Source organism: Giraffa tippelskirchi, chromosome 10 (genome assembly GCF_054371585.1).
Source record: "Giraffa tippelskirchi isolate mGirTip1 chromosome 10, T2T-mGirTip1v1.2.pri, whole genome shotgun sequence".
Taxonomy (NCBI): Eukaryota; Metazoa; Chordata; class Mammalia; order Artiodactyla; family Giraffidae; genus Giraffa; species Giraffa tippelskirchi.
Window position 1 is genome coordinate 106,359,417 of NC_137284.1, and position 20,191 is coordinate 106,379,607.

Here is a 20,191-nt window from a genome sequence, read left to right on the forward strand (position 1 = left end):
ATCAACTATAAGATATTAGAACAAATATTTCCTCCCCCTGCCACTCAAAAAAGCACATTTGTGACAAATTTTACATCTAAATTGTATTGTATTTGACTCAGGAAGAGACTTTACAGTACTGAACACAAACCAATTAAATTGAGTGATTTTACACTCAGGTCATGTGGTAGGATACTTTAGATATAATTTCAAAAAAAAATCATTAAGAGAATAAACACATCACAATTTATTTTTAATTTGTGTGACACTAAAATGGAAGTGAAAAAATTTTTAGAGAGCAGTCTATATTTAACATATGTCATTGAAATCTTTTTCATTTTAGAGATTAATGAAACTGTACATACATAGAAATTGGCTATGTGACAACACTGAGTAAGGAATACAGTTCACAGAACTCCAGTTCTTATGTTTACCTAATTTGCAAATCTTGTTTGAAGAACTTTAAATAAAATAAAAAACACTATCCAGTATTTTGCAAATTAGCATTTCTATATACACCCACAAAATGCTTGCAATTGATCTTCACAGGGATATTAAAAATTCTAAAAAAAAAAAACCCTTATAAAATATATGATTATATTTAGTATAATTTTAGCATTAAATGAATTTTAATTTTAAAGTTAATAAACAGCATCACCTACATAGCAACATACCTATCAGCCAATTAAGACCATAAAAGTTTTCTACTTTTACTTAAAACATCACCAGTAGGTCTTTCAATAGGTAGGAAGTCAACAATATTGAGTAAATTTTAGTTTTAGAATAGTTATTAAATTTGGCATTTTGGTACCCAGAAAATCAATGTTGAAGTGACCACAGAATCTTAAAGAATTGTAACATGAAAAAAAATACAGGAGAAAAGCCCAAATACCAAACATGCATGAAAAAAAACTAGAAAACTTTTAAAGAAAGCCTTAAAGAATTATGAGAGTAAAGAAAAAGATGCCCAAGGGTCTAAATAAAGAATAATTTACATAATGTCCTTAATTATTCAAAATAACCAAGAAGACATGAGAGTGGTTAGTAAAACAAAAACATAAGGGCCAAAAATTAAGGACCAATTTTTAAGCTCATTAGTTTCAAGCAAAGAAAATGTGGCAACCTTTTCCTGGAACATATAGCCCAGTAGCTCTCGCTCTTTTACATCATAATTTATCTAAAACAAACAAAATAAAAGACAAAGAGAAAAAAAGACCCAGAATCACTCAATTTGTTAATCTAGCTGAATTACTAAATTAAAAGTTACATGGATTTTTTTTTAAAACATCTCTATATTCTGACCACAGAAATTTCTTATAGTATTTTTAAATAGTCTGTATTATACACCAGGAGCCAACCCTAGGACTAAAGTTTGCCTCTACTTCTCTTACTAATTAAAATGGTCTTGTTTGCTATTAAAAGTTTAGTCCTCATAGTGTGGTAAAAAGCACCCAATAGGGATATTACAAAGATTTAAACTATGAAGTCCTAAACTTGGCGAGTAAAGTATGGGAAAGAAATCCCTTAGATTCATGAGTACTTTTCCAAGAAATTAACCTATCTTTCCCTATTTTGTAAAACTAAATCCAAAAAATGTTAGTCGTGTCAAAATATTGGTTTTAAGTGAGCAAGATACTGTTTTAAAACTGTAAGCTTAACATCTATATGCAAGAAGCAATACTTTCTTAGTCAGAATCGACATTTAGAATAAACCAATATATACTGCTTTGAAGACTTAACTATTAAGATAAAGGGAGAAATACTTCCAACATCAAAAAACATATCATGCATATAAACCCATATCCAATTAACATACACAATTCTAAGAGCATATACATTCAGCCAAAGATTTCAAATACTTGAAATGGGACATTTCCATTGACCTAACTTTTCTGTAAATAAATAAATAAATTTGGATTACCCTGTCCAGAGCAAATTTTGTGTTTCCTACTGAAGATAACGACAGAGTGTAAGATCCAACAAGGGCAAAGTTGCTGGTCCGCACAGCATTAAGACTGGCCATAACTAAAGAAAAATGAAACGAAGTTTAGTTCAGTGACTTTGGTACCTGTAAAATAACAATTCCTCACCTCACCCTAATAGAATGAAATTAAACAGCCACAGAAAAAAAAAAACAAAACTGCTTCATTTTCCTTTATTTCTAATATGGGGGCAGGGCAGGGGGACTAAAACATCAACATGTTTCCTAATGAAAGTAAACTGCTAAGTATGTATATTTAACTTAAATGAGGTACAAGCACTCCTTAACATCTGAGGCAGATGTTTTTAAAGATACAGAACCTAAAAATGTGTACGTAAAAAGCAACTTTCCTATAAGAGACATGAAAGGACTTGACTGTTATAGCCTAGGATGACATAATGAGGAGCAGGACTTTATCTGCGTGGTTCTTCTCAGCTATTCTCTTGTGCCAAGAAGCAGAGATCAAAAGTCCAAAGAGGAGGGAAACCAGCTTGGCCCTAACCCTCTTTGGAAAATTTTGGCCTAACACTACTCTGGAAAAGTCTTTCCTGGCTTACTGGCACCCCAGTTCTCAGTGAACTAGAAAGATGTTTTTCTGACACGATACAATTGTCATGATCAGTACAGTTAAAAAGAGTTAAACTCTACAGTGTGAACAGCACAAAAATCTACAGAAGAGAAGCTATGGTGAAGAGTAATGCTACTTGCTGCGGTTGTAAAGTGACTAGGTATCCTATATGTAGTGCCTCCTAGAGTCTGAATAATGTGTAGTTTGGTGGCCTGTGGTGGCTTCTGACAGCAGGCTATTCTGGCTAGTAATCTTATAGGTTACTAAAAACCATACAGAAAATATTATTCAAAGGAGACTAAAGTAGATACTCATAAATCAAGAGAGTTACACGAATAAGTAGTCAATTACTTAGTTCTCTTTACTTATTCTAGTGTTTCAAATAGTTCAAGATCCACTCACCTGAAGAATGAAGGGTGCTTTTCTAAAAAAAAAGGCGTGAAGAAGAACATGTTATTTCCTTCATATGATACAAAGATTTAAATAGTTTAAGTACAAAACTCTTTAACACTGCAAGGACTACATTTCAGAAAACATTATTTTTTCCTTTTAGAATATTTTAAGGATTTCCAAAGCGCTAAGGGTGTAGAAATGGTTAGTTTTAGTTACTCAGTTATGTCCGACTCTTTGTGACCCCATGGACTATAGCTCACCAGACTCGTCTTATCTATGGAATCTCAAGGCAAGAATACTGGGGTGGGTAGCCTTTCCCTTCTCCAGGGGATCTTCCTGATCCAGGAATTGAACCCAAGTCTCCCAAATTGAGGGCAGTATATGTGGAAGGTGAAGATTTTTCAAGGAAGTTCAACTTTTTGAAAATCTACTTACGGTGGTTACCGATGTGAGAAGTCGCTTAGGAGTAATAGCCTAGAAAAAAGATAACTTAGTATATATTTCCTATTAAACATTACAATTCAGAACTTAAAACTAACTAAATTTGAGATTCTCCCACACAGAAAATAATTCTTAAATATCAATACATTTTGCCTGAGTCCTTTATTAAGGTTTTTCCCCGTACTGTTATTCCCTTTTCATTAAAGCTAAATAAAATTCTTTTAAATGATAATTTAGAAAAAGAACAAAAGAGCAAAGGCTAGGAAGGACAGAAACTAAGCTGTTTCTATTCCACATGCCTAAAGCAATCACATCATTCTTAAGTATTGCTTAGAGGAGTTTGTAAGACAAAAGTTCAGAGGAAAAGCTTGAGAAAAGTTTAAAGAGATTCTCTGGTGGCTCAGTCAGTAAAGAATTTGCCTGCAATGTGGGAGACCTGGGTTCGATCCCAAGGTTGGGAAGATCCCCTGGAGGAGCACATAGCAACCCATTCTAGTATTCTTGCCTGGAGAATTCCATGGACAGAGGAGCCTGGCAGGCTGCAGTCCATGAGGTCGCAAAGAGTCAGACACAACTGAGAGACTAGGCACAGCATATTATAAAGTTAGTTGTCAAGTAGATATAGAGAAAATAGAATTTCTAGCCTAAGTGTATCAGTAGTTTATAATTAGGGTTATGGTCACTCACTATAAGTTTACTCTCAGTATTCATTTTTAATAAATGCAGTAACTAGAAATCTGAGGCATAAAAATGACCCAAGAGCCTGATAATTCTTAAAAAATATACATAATTTTAAGCTGACATTATGTCTCATACTTCTGATTATATTTTTACTGGGTTTCTTTCATTCTCACCTTTGACTTGTATGCTTTTTTCTTCTTATCAGGGCCTGAGGGATCTTTCCTTTGTACCTACATACAAATTAAAGCAGAATTTAACTTAAAATCTGATTCCTTTAAGAAAAACACACCATCAGTATTTTAGAAAGCTGTAACTGCTTACCAAGCTGTAAACTTCAATATTTATTTCAAAGTCATTGGACACATCTTGCCTGGAAAAATAAAAATATCAAATTATGCCATTAAAAACGATACCATAAATACTGTTACAAGACTGAGAGTAAAGGAATTCACTATATTTTAAAACTAAAGACAATAGTTATAAATTATTAAAGAATATAAAAATTGGTAAGAACAGTCAATTTTTTCTCCTATAATACAAGTCAAACATTTTCTTCAGTTTTTACAACTCAAGATCTTAAACAATAAAAATAACTTTTTTTCTAAACTAGATTTTGACTCTACTTTCAAAATAAATCTGTAACACTAAATACAAATGTCTTACACAGAGACTGAATGTTAAGTACATTCATAGATTTAAAGCATATATTAAAAAATCGTGGTCCAGATTTTGTGTGTGTGTGTATAGTAAATATATATGTTAAAACACTTCAAAATATCAAATACCTGTAGACACATGGAAGAAACATGCTACTCAATGGAAGATCGGAAACATAAGAGTTAAACCAACAAATTGAAAAATGAGATATTTGTCCATGTAAAAATAACATACATATTACATTTCAAAGATTATGAATTCTACCTGTATGCTTAGACTATACTAATTCTATTAAAAGAAAAACATGTTTCAACCACCAAAAGCCTAATTTACTTACAGAGTAAATGTAGTAGTGAATGTTAGAGCATCACCGTTAAGAGAATTTGAGGTACTTGCTAATGGTGTGGCTACCATATTTTCAGCTCCTGCTTTTAGTATAATTAAGAAATAGTAATTTGTTGCATCTGCAAGAAATAATTACATTACCTAATAAGCACAAGCAGAATCAGATTTAGCTAATCAGCATTCTGGAAGATCAAATGAATAAAGTAATACTGCAACTGATTTATATAAAATTTATTTAAAATTTTCTAAAGTCAACTTTTCAGACACAAAAAGACAAGACATAAGCGGACAGACATATACCTGGAATAGCATCATCAAGATATCTTCCTATTATGTGAACTGAAAAAACTTCACTACACATTCCTCAATTTCTGCTGACTTTAAATTTTACCTATTGACCTGAAATTCTTCAGCTATTAGTATATATCTCAAAAGGGTATATTCTCGCTTGTTATTTCAAAACTGAAATTAAAACACTATATTTCTATGAAAGTTACCACCTTGTCCTATTTTTCATATACTGGTGCCATAACCCCCTTTATCCACCTTGTTTAAATATCATTCTAAGTAGAATACATAGCTTAAAAAAGTTTACTCAATCTAGAGGGTTAAACGAAATAAAATTTCAATAGAAGTATCTATACTGTCGTGCTCTTAACTCCCACAACCAGTAATTCAGGATTCAAAAAAGAGATTTCCATAATGGAGTGAATTTTAAATAGAATAAAGTAAAATGAGTTATTTTAGATGTCCAATACGAAAAAATTTTCCACGAAAAAATTAATGAAAAGTGAAATGGTCTGTTGTGTTGGAATAACTCACCTTGGTAATTTATGTTCAGTATTATGTTTAACAAAAGCCCTACTTTCAGTTAGAGCCATTTGTGTTATTGTGTAGATCAGTAAGACCATATATGAAATTTTTCCTTGGTTATTTTTAGATACATATTTAAATAAAAGGAACTCAAGGCCTGAGATATACAAGCCTTGCTTCTTTCCAGATGCTCTACTTGTTCCCATTTGCACAATTCCAACCCAGGTGACATTCATAATTTAACATATGATCTAGAAGTGACAAAATAAAGATCACCATACCTGGTTTCTGAGCTGTACTGCAGACAAAATCTGCTTTTAGAGGCAAGCGGATTTCTGACAAAGTAATTGATCCTCTGGAAGGGACAAATTCACCTTGGGATATGGGACCAGCCTTATTCTTCCTCTGAGGCCCTTCATTCTTCAGTTTATTCAACTCATCAATCAAAAGTGTTCTCTTCTCAGCTGTGTAGAAATATGCAAGTTAATATTTCAAATATTAAAACTGCAATTGTTTCTAAATGAAACCAATGCAAGAAAATGCACTCATGTGGCAACTGTACACAACACCAAAGACAAAATCAGTAACTCTTCCTTCATATAAACAGGTGATAGGTAGTTAGGTAAAACCTTGATCACCCATCTGTTCACAAAATACTCAAAACTCCAACTTTTGGTCAGTTTTCTTGTACAGTTAATTTCTCCACCCTAACATGCCATGTCATCCTTCATCACACATACACACACAACAAAATTCATAGACTTGTTTTTAGCTACCCATACAGAGATAGTGTGTGTATAAATATATTCATACATGTTCATTATCAGCACACTCTACAACATTTCTTCAGAGGCACTCTAGATTCTTTCACCCTTTCATGTAAACTTATTTTACATGCAAAGTTTTCACAAACCTCGTTAAAAAAAAAAAAAAATTAAAAGCAGATTGGCTGAAACAGACTATCAAAAAAAGCCCTTTCTCTAGAATCAGAAATTTCTGAACATACTAGACAAAATAAGCTTTCCTAGTGTGAAACTGTGTTGGAATTGCTTTGGGTGTTCCACACATACTTGCTATTAGAAGAAGTCTTTCTGCCTCAGCTTCTTCCAGTGATCCTTTTCCATGTTCTTCATCAACACAACAGTTAAGAGCCTGGCTAGCCTGATAGATCACTGTCTGCTGCAAATTTATTTCATTATTGAGTTCCTAGTGAAACCAATGAGAGGAGAAAAAAAATTCACATTGAATAACGATTTTTACTTTATTTAAGCTTTATTTATAATTTATCCAATTAGGTAATTTCTAAAATCTCCAGAGAGGAAAGTCAAAATGTTAGTTTCACTGTTCAAGTTTCTGGACTATGCACCAAAAACATTTAACATATCTTTTTCATTATGTTTTATCATAGGATATTGACTATAGTTCCCTGTGCTATACAGTGTATCATATTGAATATAGTTCTCTATGCTAGACCACTCAGGGCTTCCCAGGTGATGCCAGTGGTAAAGAACCAGCCTGCCAATGCAGGAGACATAAGAGATGCGGGTTCGATCCCTGTGTCAGGAAGTTCCCCTGGAGGAGGAAATGGCAACCCACTCCAGTATTCTTGCCTGGAGAATCCCAGGGACAGAGCAGTCTGATGGACTGTGGCCCATGGTGTCACAAAGAGGTGGACACACTGAAGCTACTGAGCAAGCATACGTGCCCTACGTGCCCTACAGTAGGACTTTGCTGTTTATTGATTCTATGTATAATAGTTTGCATGTATAATAGTTTGCATCTGCTAATCAAATTCCAAATCCATTCCTCCCCCATGCCCCTGCCCCTTGGCAACCACAAGTCTGTTCTCTATATCTTTGAGTCAGTTTCTTCTTCATAGATAAGTTCATTTGCATATGACAAACATTCTTAAAAGTAAATATTTCAGTAATATCAAACAAGCTTCCAACTTTTCCAGTAAAGAGGACTTTTCTCAAACTGAGTTCAGGACTCAGTTCCTGAGGCCCTGCAAGTCAGACACTATCCTAGTCACTCTGGATACAGAGATGAATAAGACTGGGTCCTTGTCCTCAAGAAGCTCCCAGTCTCAAGGTGTTAACACTCCAAATCCCCTTTCCAGTGAAGTACATACCTGCATCTTCTGTTTGATGTTAACCTGACAAGGAAAACCATTCTTTTTTTCTTCCAATTTTGAAGTAACATCTTCCTTTCGAACAATCACTTGCTTTATCGAAGGACGGTCCGTTTCTTTGATTCTTTGAGATCTATATGCATCAATGCTTCAGGAAATAAGTTATACTCTATTAAAAATCCAGCAACACACTAAGCAGTATGCTTTATTGAACATATCAGCAGAGTCTGATATTGCAAAGTATCAGCAGAACACTTCACTAGAATGGAAAATGCCACTGGGTGAAAGAATGTGACCAAAGCTATTTCAAAGTTTTATGAAGATTAACATTAATAACATTATAATTATAAATAACAAAACTTCTTATTTTAACCTAAACCATGACCCTTAGTGACCGAATGGCTTTCAAGATATTCTCACCTATAAGGAAGATCATGATCTTCAGAACCAATGCTATCACCAGACTCAGCTCGAGGGACACGGGTTCTCTGGAATCTTCCTGGCTTTGGACTTTCATCACTGATGCTGGTGTCCTTCACTTCCCATCTAGGTGAAGAAACTAAATTCTGCAGGAAGACACATCAGATATTAGATTTTATGGATGACATTGATTCTAAATGAGAAATCTGAGGAACTGAATGCTTTCTCTATTACTAGAAAATAAATATCCAAAAAGTTGACTGAGTCATCATAAAAACAAGACAAACTATGTTCCTAAAAAGTATACGAATAAAAATTCAAAGACAGCTGAAGCCTACACTTGTAACTCTTTTTTAAAAAATATTTCTAATTGAATCAGTTTCCAAAAAAGTTGTAGTTATTCAGCTCAGAGTGGTAGCTAATAAATGTTAATTATCTGTCTTGTGCTAAATACTGATGTTCTAATTCGATTTAATATGCACCTCAACTCCATGATTGAGGTACTGTTTTTAACCTAATTTAACATTTAATTGCAGCAAAAAGGTTAAGTAACCTGACCGGTAAACACCAGTACATGGCAAAGCCAGGATGTGAGCCCAAGTATCTGGCTTTTTAAGCCATGTTACAGTTTGGATTTCATCTGATGCCAACAGGAAACCAATGAAGAGTTTTAAGCTCTCTTCTAAGAGAATTAACATCAAGTTTGCAAATATCCCTGGCTATTGCGTGCCAAATCCCCAGGTACCAACTAAAATAAAAAGAGATTCTAATTCTACTTAGTTTCTTTATGTCCTGGGCCTATTTACATTTAGTCCTGTCTTACCTCTGGACTTACCACATCAACTGTCTGTGCTAATGGAGCAAGCAAAGACATTGAGGAAATATTCAGTGCATCTTCCTGCTCTTCGCTGCTTTCTACATCTGCTTGATCCATCTCCTCTTGGTTCTTTTCTACATCTAGTTCACCTTCTTCTAGGACATCACTGAAGATGTCATTAATTACTTTTGAACTATTGATATCATCATCATCCACGCTCATCTCAACTTCACGTACCACTTCTGAAAAATATTTCAATAGGTGAATACTGTGATTCAGACCTTTAAGAATTAAAGGGATAACAGAGAAGACTTAATATTCACATGCTCACTCAGTAAATAAGGGGAAAAAAAGCCCTAAGAAAATGTACCTCCTATACAAACAAAACAAAAAGAAATAGAACACTGCTATAATGTTCCAATAACATTTACTAAGTAATGAAGGTAGGAATGATCAAAAGCTGATTCAGTGCTTTAGGTTTAAGAATATTAAGGACTCAAACTGCAAGATAATAGCCAAAAGCTTCAGACTGACAAAAAATACTTTCAAATAATTCTCTTTCTCTTGCTGAGAACTGTCTTTTCACACTGTAGTCAATAACAGGACAATAATAAATCACAAATAAGGGCAGGGTTCACAAATAAACTCCCAGGGCAGTGATTCCTTCCAACTCTGCATGCAGAGTGTGGAAGGGTGACACGTTTCCTCTCCCTGTGAAAGTAAGTGACGACAGCCTTAATCACAGTTTCACAGGGCATGGGACCTAAAGATAACTGTTAACAGTACCATATTTTGCAAAAGCAAAAATATTTCCTTTTTTTTTTTTAAAAAAAGGGTATTATAAAATCACAAGAAATTTTGAAATATAGAATTCTACATATTTGAATATGAGAATACTAATTCTCTTGGCACATCCAGAGTTAAAAAGAAACAAGAAATGAAAACCAACCAGTCTGCTGTTCAACCTTTGGGTCTGATGTCACTTTTAAGGATTTGTCCTCTTCTAAAAACAGTGTTATTTTCAAAGGTCTAGACTTCGTCATTTCATGTTCAGTAAAATCTAAAAAAAATAGGAAAAACAATTTGAATATATATAAAAACTTAGAATTGTTCAGTAAAGGATGCCTAATGCAATTCCTATCAAAATCCCAACAGCGCTTTTTGGAGAAATAGAAAGTCTGTCCTAAAATTCATATGGAACTTCAAGAATCTCTGAATATCTAAAACAATTCTGAAAGAGAACAAAGTTAAAAGACTGACAGTTCCTCATTTTAAAATATATTATCAAGCTATAACAATCAATACAGTATGGTACCAACATAAAGATAGACATATAGACAAATGGAAAAGTATAGCGAGCCCAAAAATAAAACTTCAAATATATGGTCAAAGCTGCCACAATAATTCAATGGAGAAAGGACAAATGTTAGAAAAACTGGATATCTACATGCAAGGAATTAAGTTAGAGTTTTATCTGATGCCATATACTCAAAACAGGGTCAACTCAAAACAGATTAAAGACCTAATAAGACTCAAAACTACAAAACTCCCAGAAGAAAACTGACAGAAAGCTTTATGACACTGGATTTGGTGATTTCCTGTGTATAACACAAAAAGCACAGACAACAAAAGCAAAAATAGACAAATGGGACTCTACCAAACTGAAAAACTTTTGTGGCAAGCAGGGCACAGTAGGGGTAGGGATAAAGAGGTACAAAAAACTATGTTAAAAAAAACAAGTTACAAGGATATATTGTCCAACATATGGAACAATATTTTATAATAACTTAAATGGAGTATAATCTATAAAAATGTTTAATCATTGTACACCTGAAACTAAGATAATATTGTAAATCAACTACGCATCAATTAAAAAAATGTTTGTATATCAAAGAACACAGTCAACAGAGTGAAAAACCAACCTAATGAATGCAAGAAAATATCTGCAAATCATATATACTAACTAAGAAATTAGTATTAAGAATATAAAAAGAACTCCTCCAACTCAATAACAAAAAAACTAACCTGATTAAAAAAAAGGGCAAAGCATATGAACAGACATTTCTCCAAAGATGATATACGAATGGCCATCAAGCATGTGAAAAGATGCTCAACATCACCAGTCATAGGAGAAATGTAAATCAAAATCACAATGAGCTAACAACTCATATCTATTAGGATGGCTACTATCAAGAACACAAAAAAATATCAAGTGTTTACGAGAGTGAGGAGAAATTGGAACCCTCATGCAAGGCTGACGACACTGTGTGACCAGCATGTAATGATGTAACCAATATGGAAACCAGTATAATAGTTCCTCAAAAATATTAAAAATAGAACTACTATATGATCAAGCAATTCCACTTTTGGGTATATAGCCAAAAGAATTGAAAGCAGGGTCTTAAAGAGATATTTGCACACGCATGTTCATAACACCACTACCCACAATAGCTAAGAAGTGGAAACAACCCACATGTCCATCAATGGATAATAGATAAACAAAATATGGTATATATACACAAGAAAATATTATTCAGCCTTAAAAAGGAAAGTAATTATGTCACACACTTGACATGTGAAATGTCAGCATGGACGAACCCTGGGACATTATGTTAAATTAAATATGCCAGTCACAAAAACACAGATACCATATGACTGCATTTATATGAGTTCTCTAAGGTAGTCAAATTGACAGAAACAGAAAGTAGAATGCTAGTGACCAAGGGCTGAAGAGGGGGAAAGGGAAGTTGTTGTTTAATGGATATAGTTTTAGTTTTGCCTGATGAAAGTTCCTCAACAATGTGAATATACTTAATGCTACTGAACTGCACACTTAAAAACTGTTAAGATGGTGAATTTCAGTAATATGTTTTTCACCACAATTTCAAAAAAAATTAATTGTCTATGATATATTAAATGTCACTACATACAAAGCTACCTTACTTTTTTTAAACAGCTACATAATACTCAATTACATGGATTTAGCACAATTTATTTACAGTCTTCTACTGATGGGCATTTAAGTTATTTAAATCTTACCATTATTACAAATGATGCAATGATTAATAAATTTGTACATACATCCATTGCACACTAGTTCTAAGAATTCAACTTACAGAAACACTTGCAAAGAAGCTGAATTAAGGAGTACACACACTTTACAATTCAATAGATATTACTGAGTTTTTCTCCAAAAAACAGTTATAGTAAATTTATACTCTCATTAAGAGTATGAGTTCTCACTCTGGAAAGAGAACTAAGGAAGAAGCATATAGCATGGCTAGAAACGAAAAAATTAATTTGTCTTTTCACACTAGAACAGCATTTCTGCTGTTTCCAAAATTATGGTAGACTAAAATCAACATTTTAAGTGAAATAGAAATAGAAAATGCTTACCTGAAGGTTCTCTACTAGAAGGGTTTGCTGGTATCTGATTTTCTGACACCTTTTCTGCTACTTTAAGTGATGGGGTACTTGGATCAACTTGTTTTTTGAGGGGAGTGGTCTGACAGTGAATTTCCTGCAAAAAGCAAATGAAGATGTAAATTTTATTTCTCAAAACTATAAATCTTGTCTTTTTACATGTTATTAAATGAAACAAATAAGAGGCATTGTTAGAAATAAACTTCCTCAGAACAAAACAGAAAATGAATGTTGAAAGGGTCCAGCCATGTTTAGAACACTAGTTCATACTCCTGATAATTCATGGTACATAAAATCTTTTTTAGAGACCACTAGGCAAGAGAGTATGAAAATTCACATCCGAGTTCAGCTTTAGATAAACCAATTCAAGTGAAAGGCAAATAAGAGGAAAAAATAATTAAGTCTCCTCAAAAAGAACAAAACAAATACAAGCTAAAACTATACGCCACTTCCACATCCCTTTCCAGCCACCATATCCTTGTTCCCTCCCCGTTAGAGCCAAACTTCTGGGACTGCCTCCACTAATGGACTCTACTCTTCATCCACTACCTGCATCCTACCCTCACCACTTCACCAAAAGGTTCTGCCAAGTCACAACAAGCTCCTTACTGTGATCTCGGTTCAGTCCACATTTACAACAAACACGTGACAATTCTGACCACTCCTTCCTTCTGAAAGGCTCCTTCTTCCCTTGACTTTAGTTACATCACACTCAACTGCTTTTTCCTCCCATCACTTAGGCTGCTTTTTCTATGGGTACCACAGATGGAATTCTGAAGTGGGAAGACTCTTGAACTCTCTCAATACTGTGTTCAGAATTTTCTTTACATGCATATGTACAACTGTCTAGGGAAGGATTCCACAGGTTTATCAGGAATCATTTAACACAAAAACTTGAAAGAACTGTTGCTCTATATTTTCTAGAGAAAGAGAAGGAAAACCATGAGACTGTAACATACTGGAAACCAAGTGAAGAAGGTGCTTCAGACAAAAGGGAGTGATTCACAAAGTCAACTGCTGCTAACAGGTCAAGTTAAACACTAGAAAAGTGATTACTGAACATCATTGGTGAATTTGATAAAGGTAGTGGTGAGATGGTAGTACTGAGATGGATGAAACTGGAGCCCATTATACAGAGTGAAGTAAGCCAGAAAGAAAAACAACAATACAGTATACTAATGCATATATATGGAATTTGAAAGATGGTAACGATAACCCTATATGCAAGACAGAATAAGAGACACAGATGCATAGAACAATTTTATGGACTCTGAGGGAGAAGGTGAGGGTGGGACGTTCTGGGAGAATAGCATTGAAACATGTATATTATCATATGTGAAACAGAACACCATTCCATGTTTGATGCATGAGACAAGGGCTCAGGGCCGGGGCAATGGGATGACCCAGAGGGATGGGATGGGGAGGGAGGTGGGTGGGGGGTCCAGGAAGGGGAACACATGTAAACCCATGGCTGATTCATGTCAATGTATGGCAAAAACTATTACAATATTGTAAAGTAATTAGCACCCAACTAAAATAAATAAATTTATAAAAAAAAAAAAAAGGTAGTGGTGAGAGCATGAGTGGAGAGATCAAGAGAGAAGGAAGAGAAAAACTGGAAGATATAAGTAGAGACACTCCTTTGGAAGAGTCTGGATGAAAAGGAGGCAAAGAAAGGGAGGGGAATAGAAGATTAAAAGAGTTGCTTCTGTTATGATCATGGCATCTGGTCCTATCAGTTCATGGCAAATAAATGCAGAAAAAAATGGAAATAGTGGCAGATTTTATTTCCGTGGGCTCTAAAATCACTGTGGACGGTGACTGCAGCCATGAAATTAAAAGATGTTTGCTCCTTGGAAGAAAAACTATGACAAACCTAGACAGCATATTAAAAAGCAGAGATATTACTTAGCCAACAAAGGTCCATCTAGTCAAAGCTATGGTTTTCCCAGCTTGCTCCTTGAAGAAAAACTATGACAAATCTAGACAGCATATTAAAAAGCAGAGACATCTCTTTGCTGACAAAGGTCCATATAGTCAAAGCTATGGTTTTTCCAGTAGCCACGTACAGATGTGAGAACTGGATGATAAAGAAGGCTGAGCGCCGAAGAACCGATGCTTTTGAACTGTGGTGCTGTAGAAGACTCTCCAGACTCCCTTGGAGAGAAAGGAGATCAAACCAGTCAATCCTAAAGGAAATCAGCTCTGAATATTCTTTAGAAGGACTGATGCCGAAGCTCAAATACTAAGGCCACCTGATGCAAAGAGCCGATTCATTGGAAAAGACCCTGATGCTGGGAAAGACTGAGCACAGGAGAAGGGGGCAACAGAGGATGAGATGATTAGATGACATCACCGACTCAATGGACAACCGAACAACAGATGCTAGTGGGAAGAATTAGCCCATTCATTTCTTCCTCCTAAAGGAAATCAGTCCTGAATATTCACTGGAAGGACTGATGCTGATGCTGAAACTTTGGCCACCTGATGCAAAGAACTGACTCATTTGAAAAGACCCTGATGCTGGGAAAGATTGAAGGCAGGAGGAGAAGGGGACGACAGAGGGTGAGATGGTTGGATGGCATCACCGACTCAATGGACATGAGTTTGAGTAAGTTCCAGGAGTTGTCGATGTACAGGGAAGCCTTGCGTGCTGCAGTCCATGGGGTTGCAAAGAGTTGGGCATGACTAAGCGACTGCACTGAACTGAACTTCCTCCAAAGACAAATTTACTGAGTTCCTACTATGAGCCAAGCCCTAAGAACACAGATAGAAATGAACATGGCTCCCATATAGTGCTGGAAAGCAAAGTTAAAACACTTATAGGAAAATAACTATTCTAGCGAGGTAAAAACAGGATGACATGGACCCAAACAAGGAGGGAGGGGAACTGGGAAAAGGACCAAGTAAAAATTTCGAAAGTTAATTAAAGTTTGACCTGTTCTTAATGAAGCAGCTCATCACAGAGTTACTTCACCCAGAGAAACTAGCAAAGCAAAGACAAAGAGATCTGAAAACATGGGTACATTCAAGAAACTGCAAATAGTCTGCATGACAGGACTGAAGCACACATGCAGAGGAGCAGTGAAATCAGATTTCTGAATGATTCTAGATATCAAGTCAAGCACTTTAGACATTTTTCTGATGATGGCTATGGGAAGCTCTCCAGGATTTTAAGCAAAGGAATACATGCTTATCCGCCTCTTGGAAATATTTTTCTGGCAGCAGTGAGTTAGCAGTGGACTGGAGAGTAACCAGACTAAAAGCAAGGTGCTCATGCAAGGGTATAGTAATGATTGAGGCAATGACAGAGGAAAATACAGAGGACAAGGCAGCTTGGTAACATATTTAGAAAACATACCACTGGATGTGTGTGTATTTATGCATAATATGTGCTAGAAGCCAGTGAGAAGAAAGACACTTACAAAAGGAAGGAGCCAAGGAACAACTACCAGATTGTTTGAGATGAGGAAGTATATAGTAAAGCCCTAAGTGAAGACAGAGACTACACGGGGAAAATACTCCAGCAAAGAAAGCTCTTCCAGTCAACCAAAGCTCGACTAGAGTTCAGGAGAGAGGTGAGGGCAGCACAGCCAAGCATTATCAGCATTTCTGTGATTGGCTGAAGCTAGATATAAGGATGGGAAAGAGATGTTCCAGGACAAGTGAAACAAAAAAAAAAGACTGAGATCAGAACCTTGGGAAGCATGATTTGTTAAGCAAGGGAACTGGTAAAAAATAAAATCAAATAGATCATTCGCAAAGAATATGGTTAAATGTATTATTCTATTTCTCCTGGTACCCATTTTAAATGTAATTCTATTATTTTTTGCTTAAAAATGTAACCTAACACAGAGAAATTAGGATGTACAAACTTCCAGTTACAAAATAAATGAGTCACAGGGATGAAATGTACAGCACGGGGAATACAGTCAATAATAATGTAATATCTTTGTATGGTGGCAAAGAGTAACTAGACTTACAATAATGACCATTTTGTCATCTATAGAAATAACGAATCACTATATTGTGTGGGAACTAGCTTAGTACTGTAGGTCAATTATACTTCAAAAACCAAACAAATTCATAGAAAAAAAGATCAGCTTTGTGGTTACCAGAGGAGGTGGGAGGAAGACGTGGAATTAGATGAAGGTAGTCAAAAGGTATAAACTTCCAGTTATAAGACAAATGAGTACTAGAGATATAATGTACAATATGATTAACATAATTAACACCACTGTTAAATTAAATATGAAAGAGTAAATCCTAAGAGGTCACATCACAAGGAAAATATGTTTTTTCCTCCTGCTTTAATTTTGTGTCTATGAGATGATGGAGATTCACTAAATTTATTGTGGTCATCATTTCATAATGTAAGTCATTATGCTGTATACCTTAAACTTATACACTGCTATATGTCAATCATATTTTAATAAAATTATAAGTAATATATATATGTATATATATCTCCTAACATAGTATTTTTGTACACAATAGGCATATAGATGAAATAGAAGAGAATTTAACACAGTAGGAATTTTGTTGAAGGCTTATCAATGAAATTATACTATGAGAAGCAGTATGCGTAAGAGGCTTCCCAGGTGGCACTGATGGTAAAGAACCTGACTGCCAATGCAGGAGACATAAGAGACATGGGTTCAATCCCTGGGTCAGGAAGATCCCCTGGAGGAGGGCATGGCAACCCACCCCAATATTCTTGCTTGGAGAATCCCATGGACAGAGGAGCCTGGTGGGCTACGGTCCACGGGGTCACAAAGAGCCGGATACGACTGAAGCGACTTAGCACGTAGAACAACACAAGCAAAAAGAAATCTGGGAGGCATTTGGTGACAAAAAGATTACAGATAGTATAAATGTATGATATTTGAGGAGAGATATATAATCATTAATGATAAAAGTCGATTCTGAGAAACATTTGAAAATCAACATCTAAATAGAATGTTAAAAGGAATCTGAAATCAGTTGAGTGATGAGAATACTTTTTAAATTTGATTTTAAGTAGGTCATCATAAACATGGTTAGAAGTTCCATTAAATGGCAAAATATCACAAGAGAAAAGCTGAGTTGGTATGAACATTTAAAGAGTTTATGAATGGAAAGTGGCATAGTTAATCAGAACAAGAAAGTGTATAGATAATTGTTTTACAATACAGAACTACAAGTTAAATCCAAGTTCTTGTTTATGTTACCTGTTTGGTTTCTAGTTGCTTGCTTTTTGAGTTTTCGCCTTTTTCTGCACTCCATAAATTGCCCTTGTCAAATCGGCTACGAAGACATGCTAGTTCTTTTTGACGTTCCTAAAACCATCAAAATCTCTATTTTACACAAGAGCCAAGGTATGTTTAATAATATCCAAATACTACTAACTTTGCTTCTCTTCATTTTTAAGATTAAAAAATTCATAATACCCATGGAATATAAGACAACAACACTTTTAATTTGAAATAAGTGATAGAGAATCAAGATGCTATTTATCTCAGTCAAAAAGATTGGCATCAGAATTTGACGTCTAGGTCCTATGCTGAGGCTATGAAATGAATAATGTTAAACACAGTAAGATATACCTGCTTGAGTTGCTGTGCTAGGTGAGTAGTAGATGAAGATGCGTTTTGCCTGAATAATCTTTCTTGTATGGCCTTTGTATTCGGAGTGATAATGGGAGTCCTATGGGGTGTGCTACGAGCTGGACTTTCTTTGCTATGTTCTTGACAACGTTCTCCAAAGCGTTCCAGAAAAGGCTTAATTCCTGATCCTCCTAAAGAAAATACACACATTTTAGAGTCTACTTAGAATAAATAACAATTATGATTTCTATGAGAAATGTTCTAAAATCCAGTTCAGCTCCAAAATGCTTTGATTATACTAGGAATAATCATTCAGAAAGAAAACAGTAGGAAAATAGTTCAAAAAACTTAAATACTTTTTTAACCATACTATTTAGTTCCATATCCTAAAATTTGTTTTATAGGATTTAATACTTTAAAAAACACAAAGAATTTTTAAAAGGTAGAGTGAGAGGACAGAAGGGGTTAGAAAACCCGTAAAACTACTTAATCAGAACCTAACAATTGGAAATTAACTGTATGTGCATTAATGATATCCCCTAAACACCAAGTATCCTGGCCATGATAACCCAACTACTAATATCTCTACAGCCCAATTTATTTATTTATTTATTTTTGCTTTTAGGAAGTATAACATGAAAATCCAGTGATTAAATCCTTTTTCTTTTAAAAAAATGATAATTAAGAATAATTTAGTTTATCAAAGTATGTCTTGATTTTACCAAGTCTTAGTACTTATTTTAAATAGTATGAAATACATTTAAAATACAAGTGGACTGTATATCACTTCCATTATAACAATGCGAGGGTTGTACTACATAAAAGGACCTGGTAAACATTTTCCCATAAGCAGCCACAGAGTAAATATTTTGGGCTCTGCAGGCCATATGGCCATTGTCACAACTACTCAATCCTGCACTGAAGCATGAAAGCAGCCACAGACAATAAATGGGTGTGGTTGCATTCCAATAAAACTTTATTTGCAAAAGCAAGTGAAGGGCAGAATTTGACCCATGATAGCAGTGAAAGCAACAAGTCCTAACCAATGCATCAGCAGAGACTTTCCAAGAATACTTCTTATTTATGTCATTCTTATCTATGCCATAAGTCTTTAGAATATTGGGAGTCATAGTCCAATTTCACATGGGGATTTTGCTATTGTTTCTCATTTTGGCTTATCTGGAAAGTGCTGGATTCTACTTATCCTGTAACTAATGGATTCCCCACTCTCATCTCTGTATACTTTTCTTTTATGATGAACTATTGTTCTGGAGATATTGTATTTTTAAGAAGTTAAAATTTAGAATTAATATAAAGAGCAGTTCTAATGAAAAAGAATATAGCTAAAAGTAAACTATATTACCATATATTTGAGCCATAATTTTTAGTCCTGTGTTTCTCAACCAGGTGGGGGTACACCAGAGGCATAAGTCACCACAAGATAAATATGAACTTCCTAGAGCATCAATTTACTATAGGAAAACTGAATTTTCCTATGTATATATTCACGTCCAGTATACACACATATAAATTTAATAAGAGTGGAGTCATCGGTATACATATTCTCTTCCCTTTGCTACTACGGATGTGTCATAGTGCAGTTTGAGACGCACTGCTCTGCATACCTGGTTATAAGAACGTTTCTGCATTATATCCTTAAAATGTGATTTTTAGGTATAGAAGAAAGTATCTAGCATGGTCATTCTAGGAAGAAAAAAACATGCTTAAACTGTTAAAATGTAACAAGTTAAACTCTTCGACCAGTAACTGGGCTAATCTACAATAATGAATATTCATTCGCTCAATTAAAGTTGACTTTGAAGAAATCTCACTTGATGCATTCAGGCATTTGCCCTGGCAAACCAACACTATAACATTCACAAATGGATGTTTAAAATGCTAAGAACAGACACCCTGAAAATAGTCAGCAGTACTTTAGATTTTTTCAAAATATGTA

At 34.8% G+C, this 20,191-nt stretch overlaps 1 protein-coding gene across 50 annotated transcripts in view; it reads right to left on the bottom strand.

Annotated features, from left to right (window-relative positions):
* The window catches only part of ANLN (anillin, actin binding protein), a 159,195-nt gene that overhangs the window by 18,206 nt on the left and 120,798 nt on the right, over positions 1–20,191 (bottom strand). For 4 of the 50 annotated variants that reach the window (XM_081534169.1, XM_081534170.1, XM_081534190.1 and 1 more), the window contains 16 exons: positions 18,235–18,425; positions 17,860–17,967; positions 12,623–12,746; positions 10,176–10,286; positions 9,245–9,468; positions 8,410–8,555; positions 7,990–8,137; positions 6,929–7,064; positions 6,140–6,322; positions 5,038–5,164; positions 4,365–4,413; positions 4,217–4,273; positions 3,357–3,395; positions 2,931–2,952; positions 1,901–2,004; positions 1,103–1,156 (listed from right to left, as the gene is read on the bottom strand). In XM_081534169.1, the coding sequence (XP_081390295.1) occupies positions 1,103–1,156; positions 1,901–2,004; positions 2,931–2,952; positions 3,357–3,395; positions 4,217–4,273; positions 4,365–4,413; positions 5,038–5,164; positions 6,140–6,322; positions 6,929–7,064; positions 7,990–8,137; positions 8,410–8,555; positions 9,245–9,468; positions 10,176–10,286; positions 12,623–12,746; positions 17,860–17,967; positions 18,235–18,425 (1,823 nt within the window). Of the gene's footprint in view, positions 1–1,102; positions 1,157–1,900; positions 2,048–2,930; positions 2,953–3,337; positions 3,396–4,196; positions 4,274–4,364; positions 4,414–5,037; positions 5,165–6,139; positions 6,323–6,928; positions 7,065–7,989; positions 8,138–8,409; positions 8,556–9,232; positions 9,469–10,175; positions 10,287–12,622; positions 12,747–17,859; positions 17,968–18,234; positions 18,426–20,191 lie in introns of all 50 variants that reach the window. The other 46 variants (XM_081534171.1, XM_081534172.1, XM_081534191.1 and 43 more) reach the window with 26 other exon arrangements.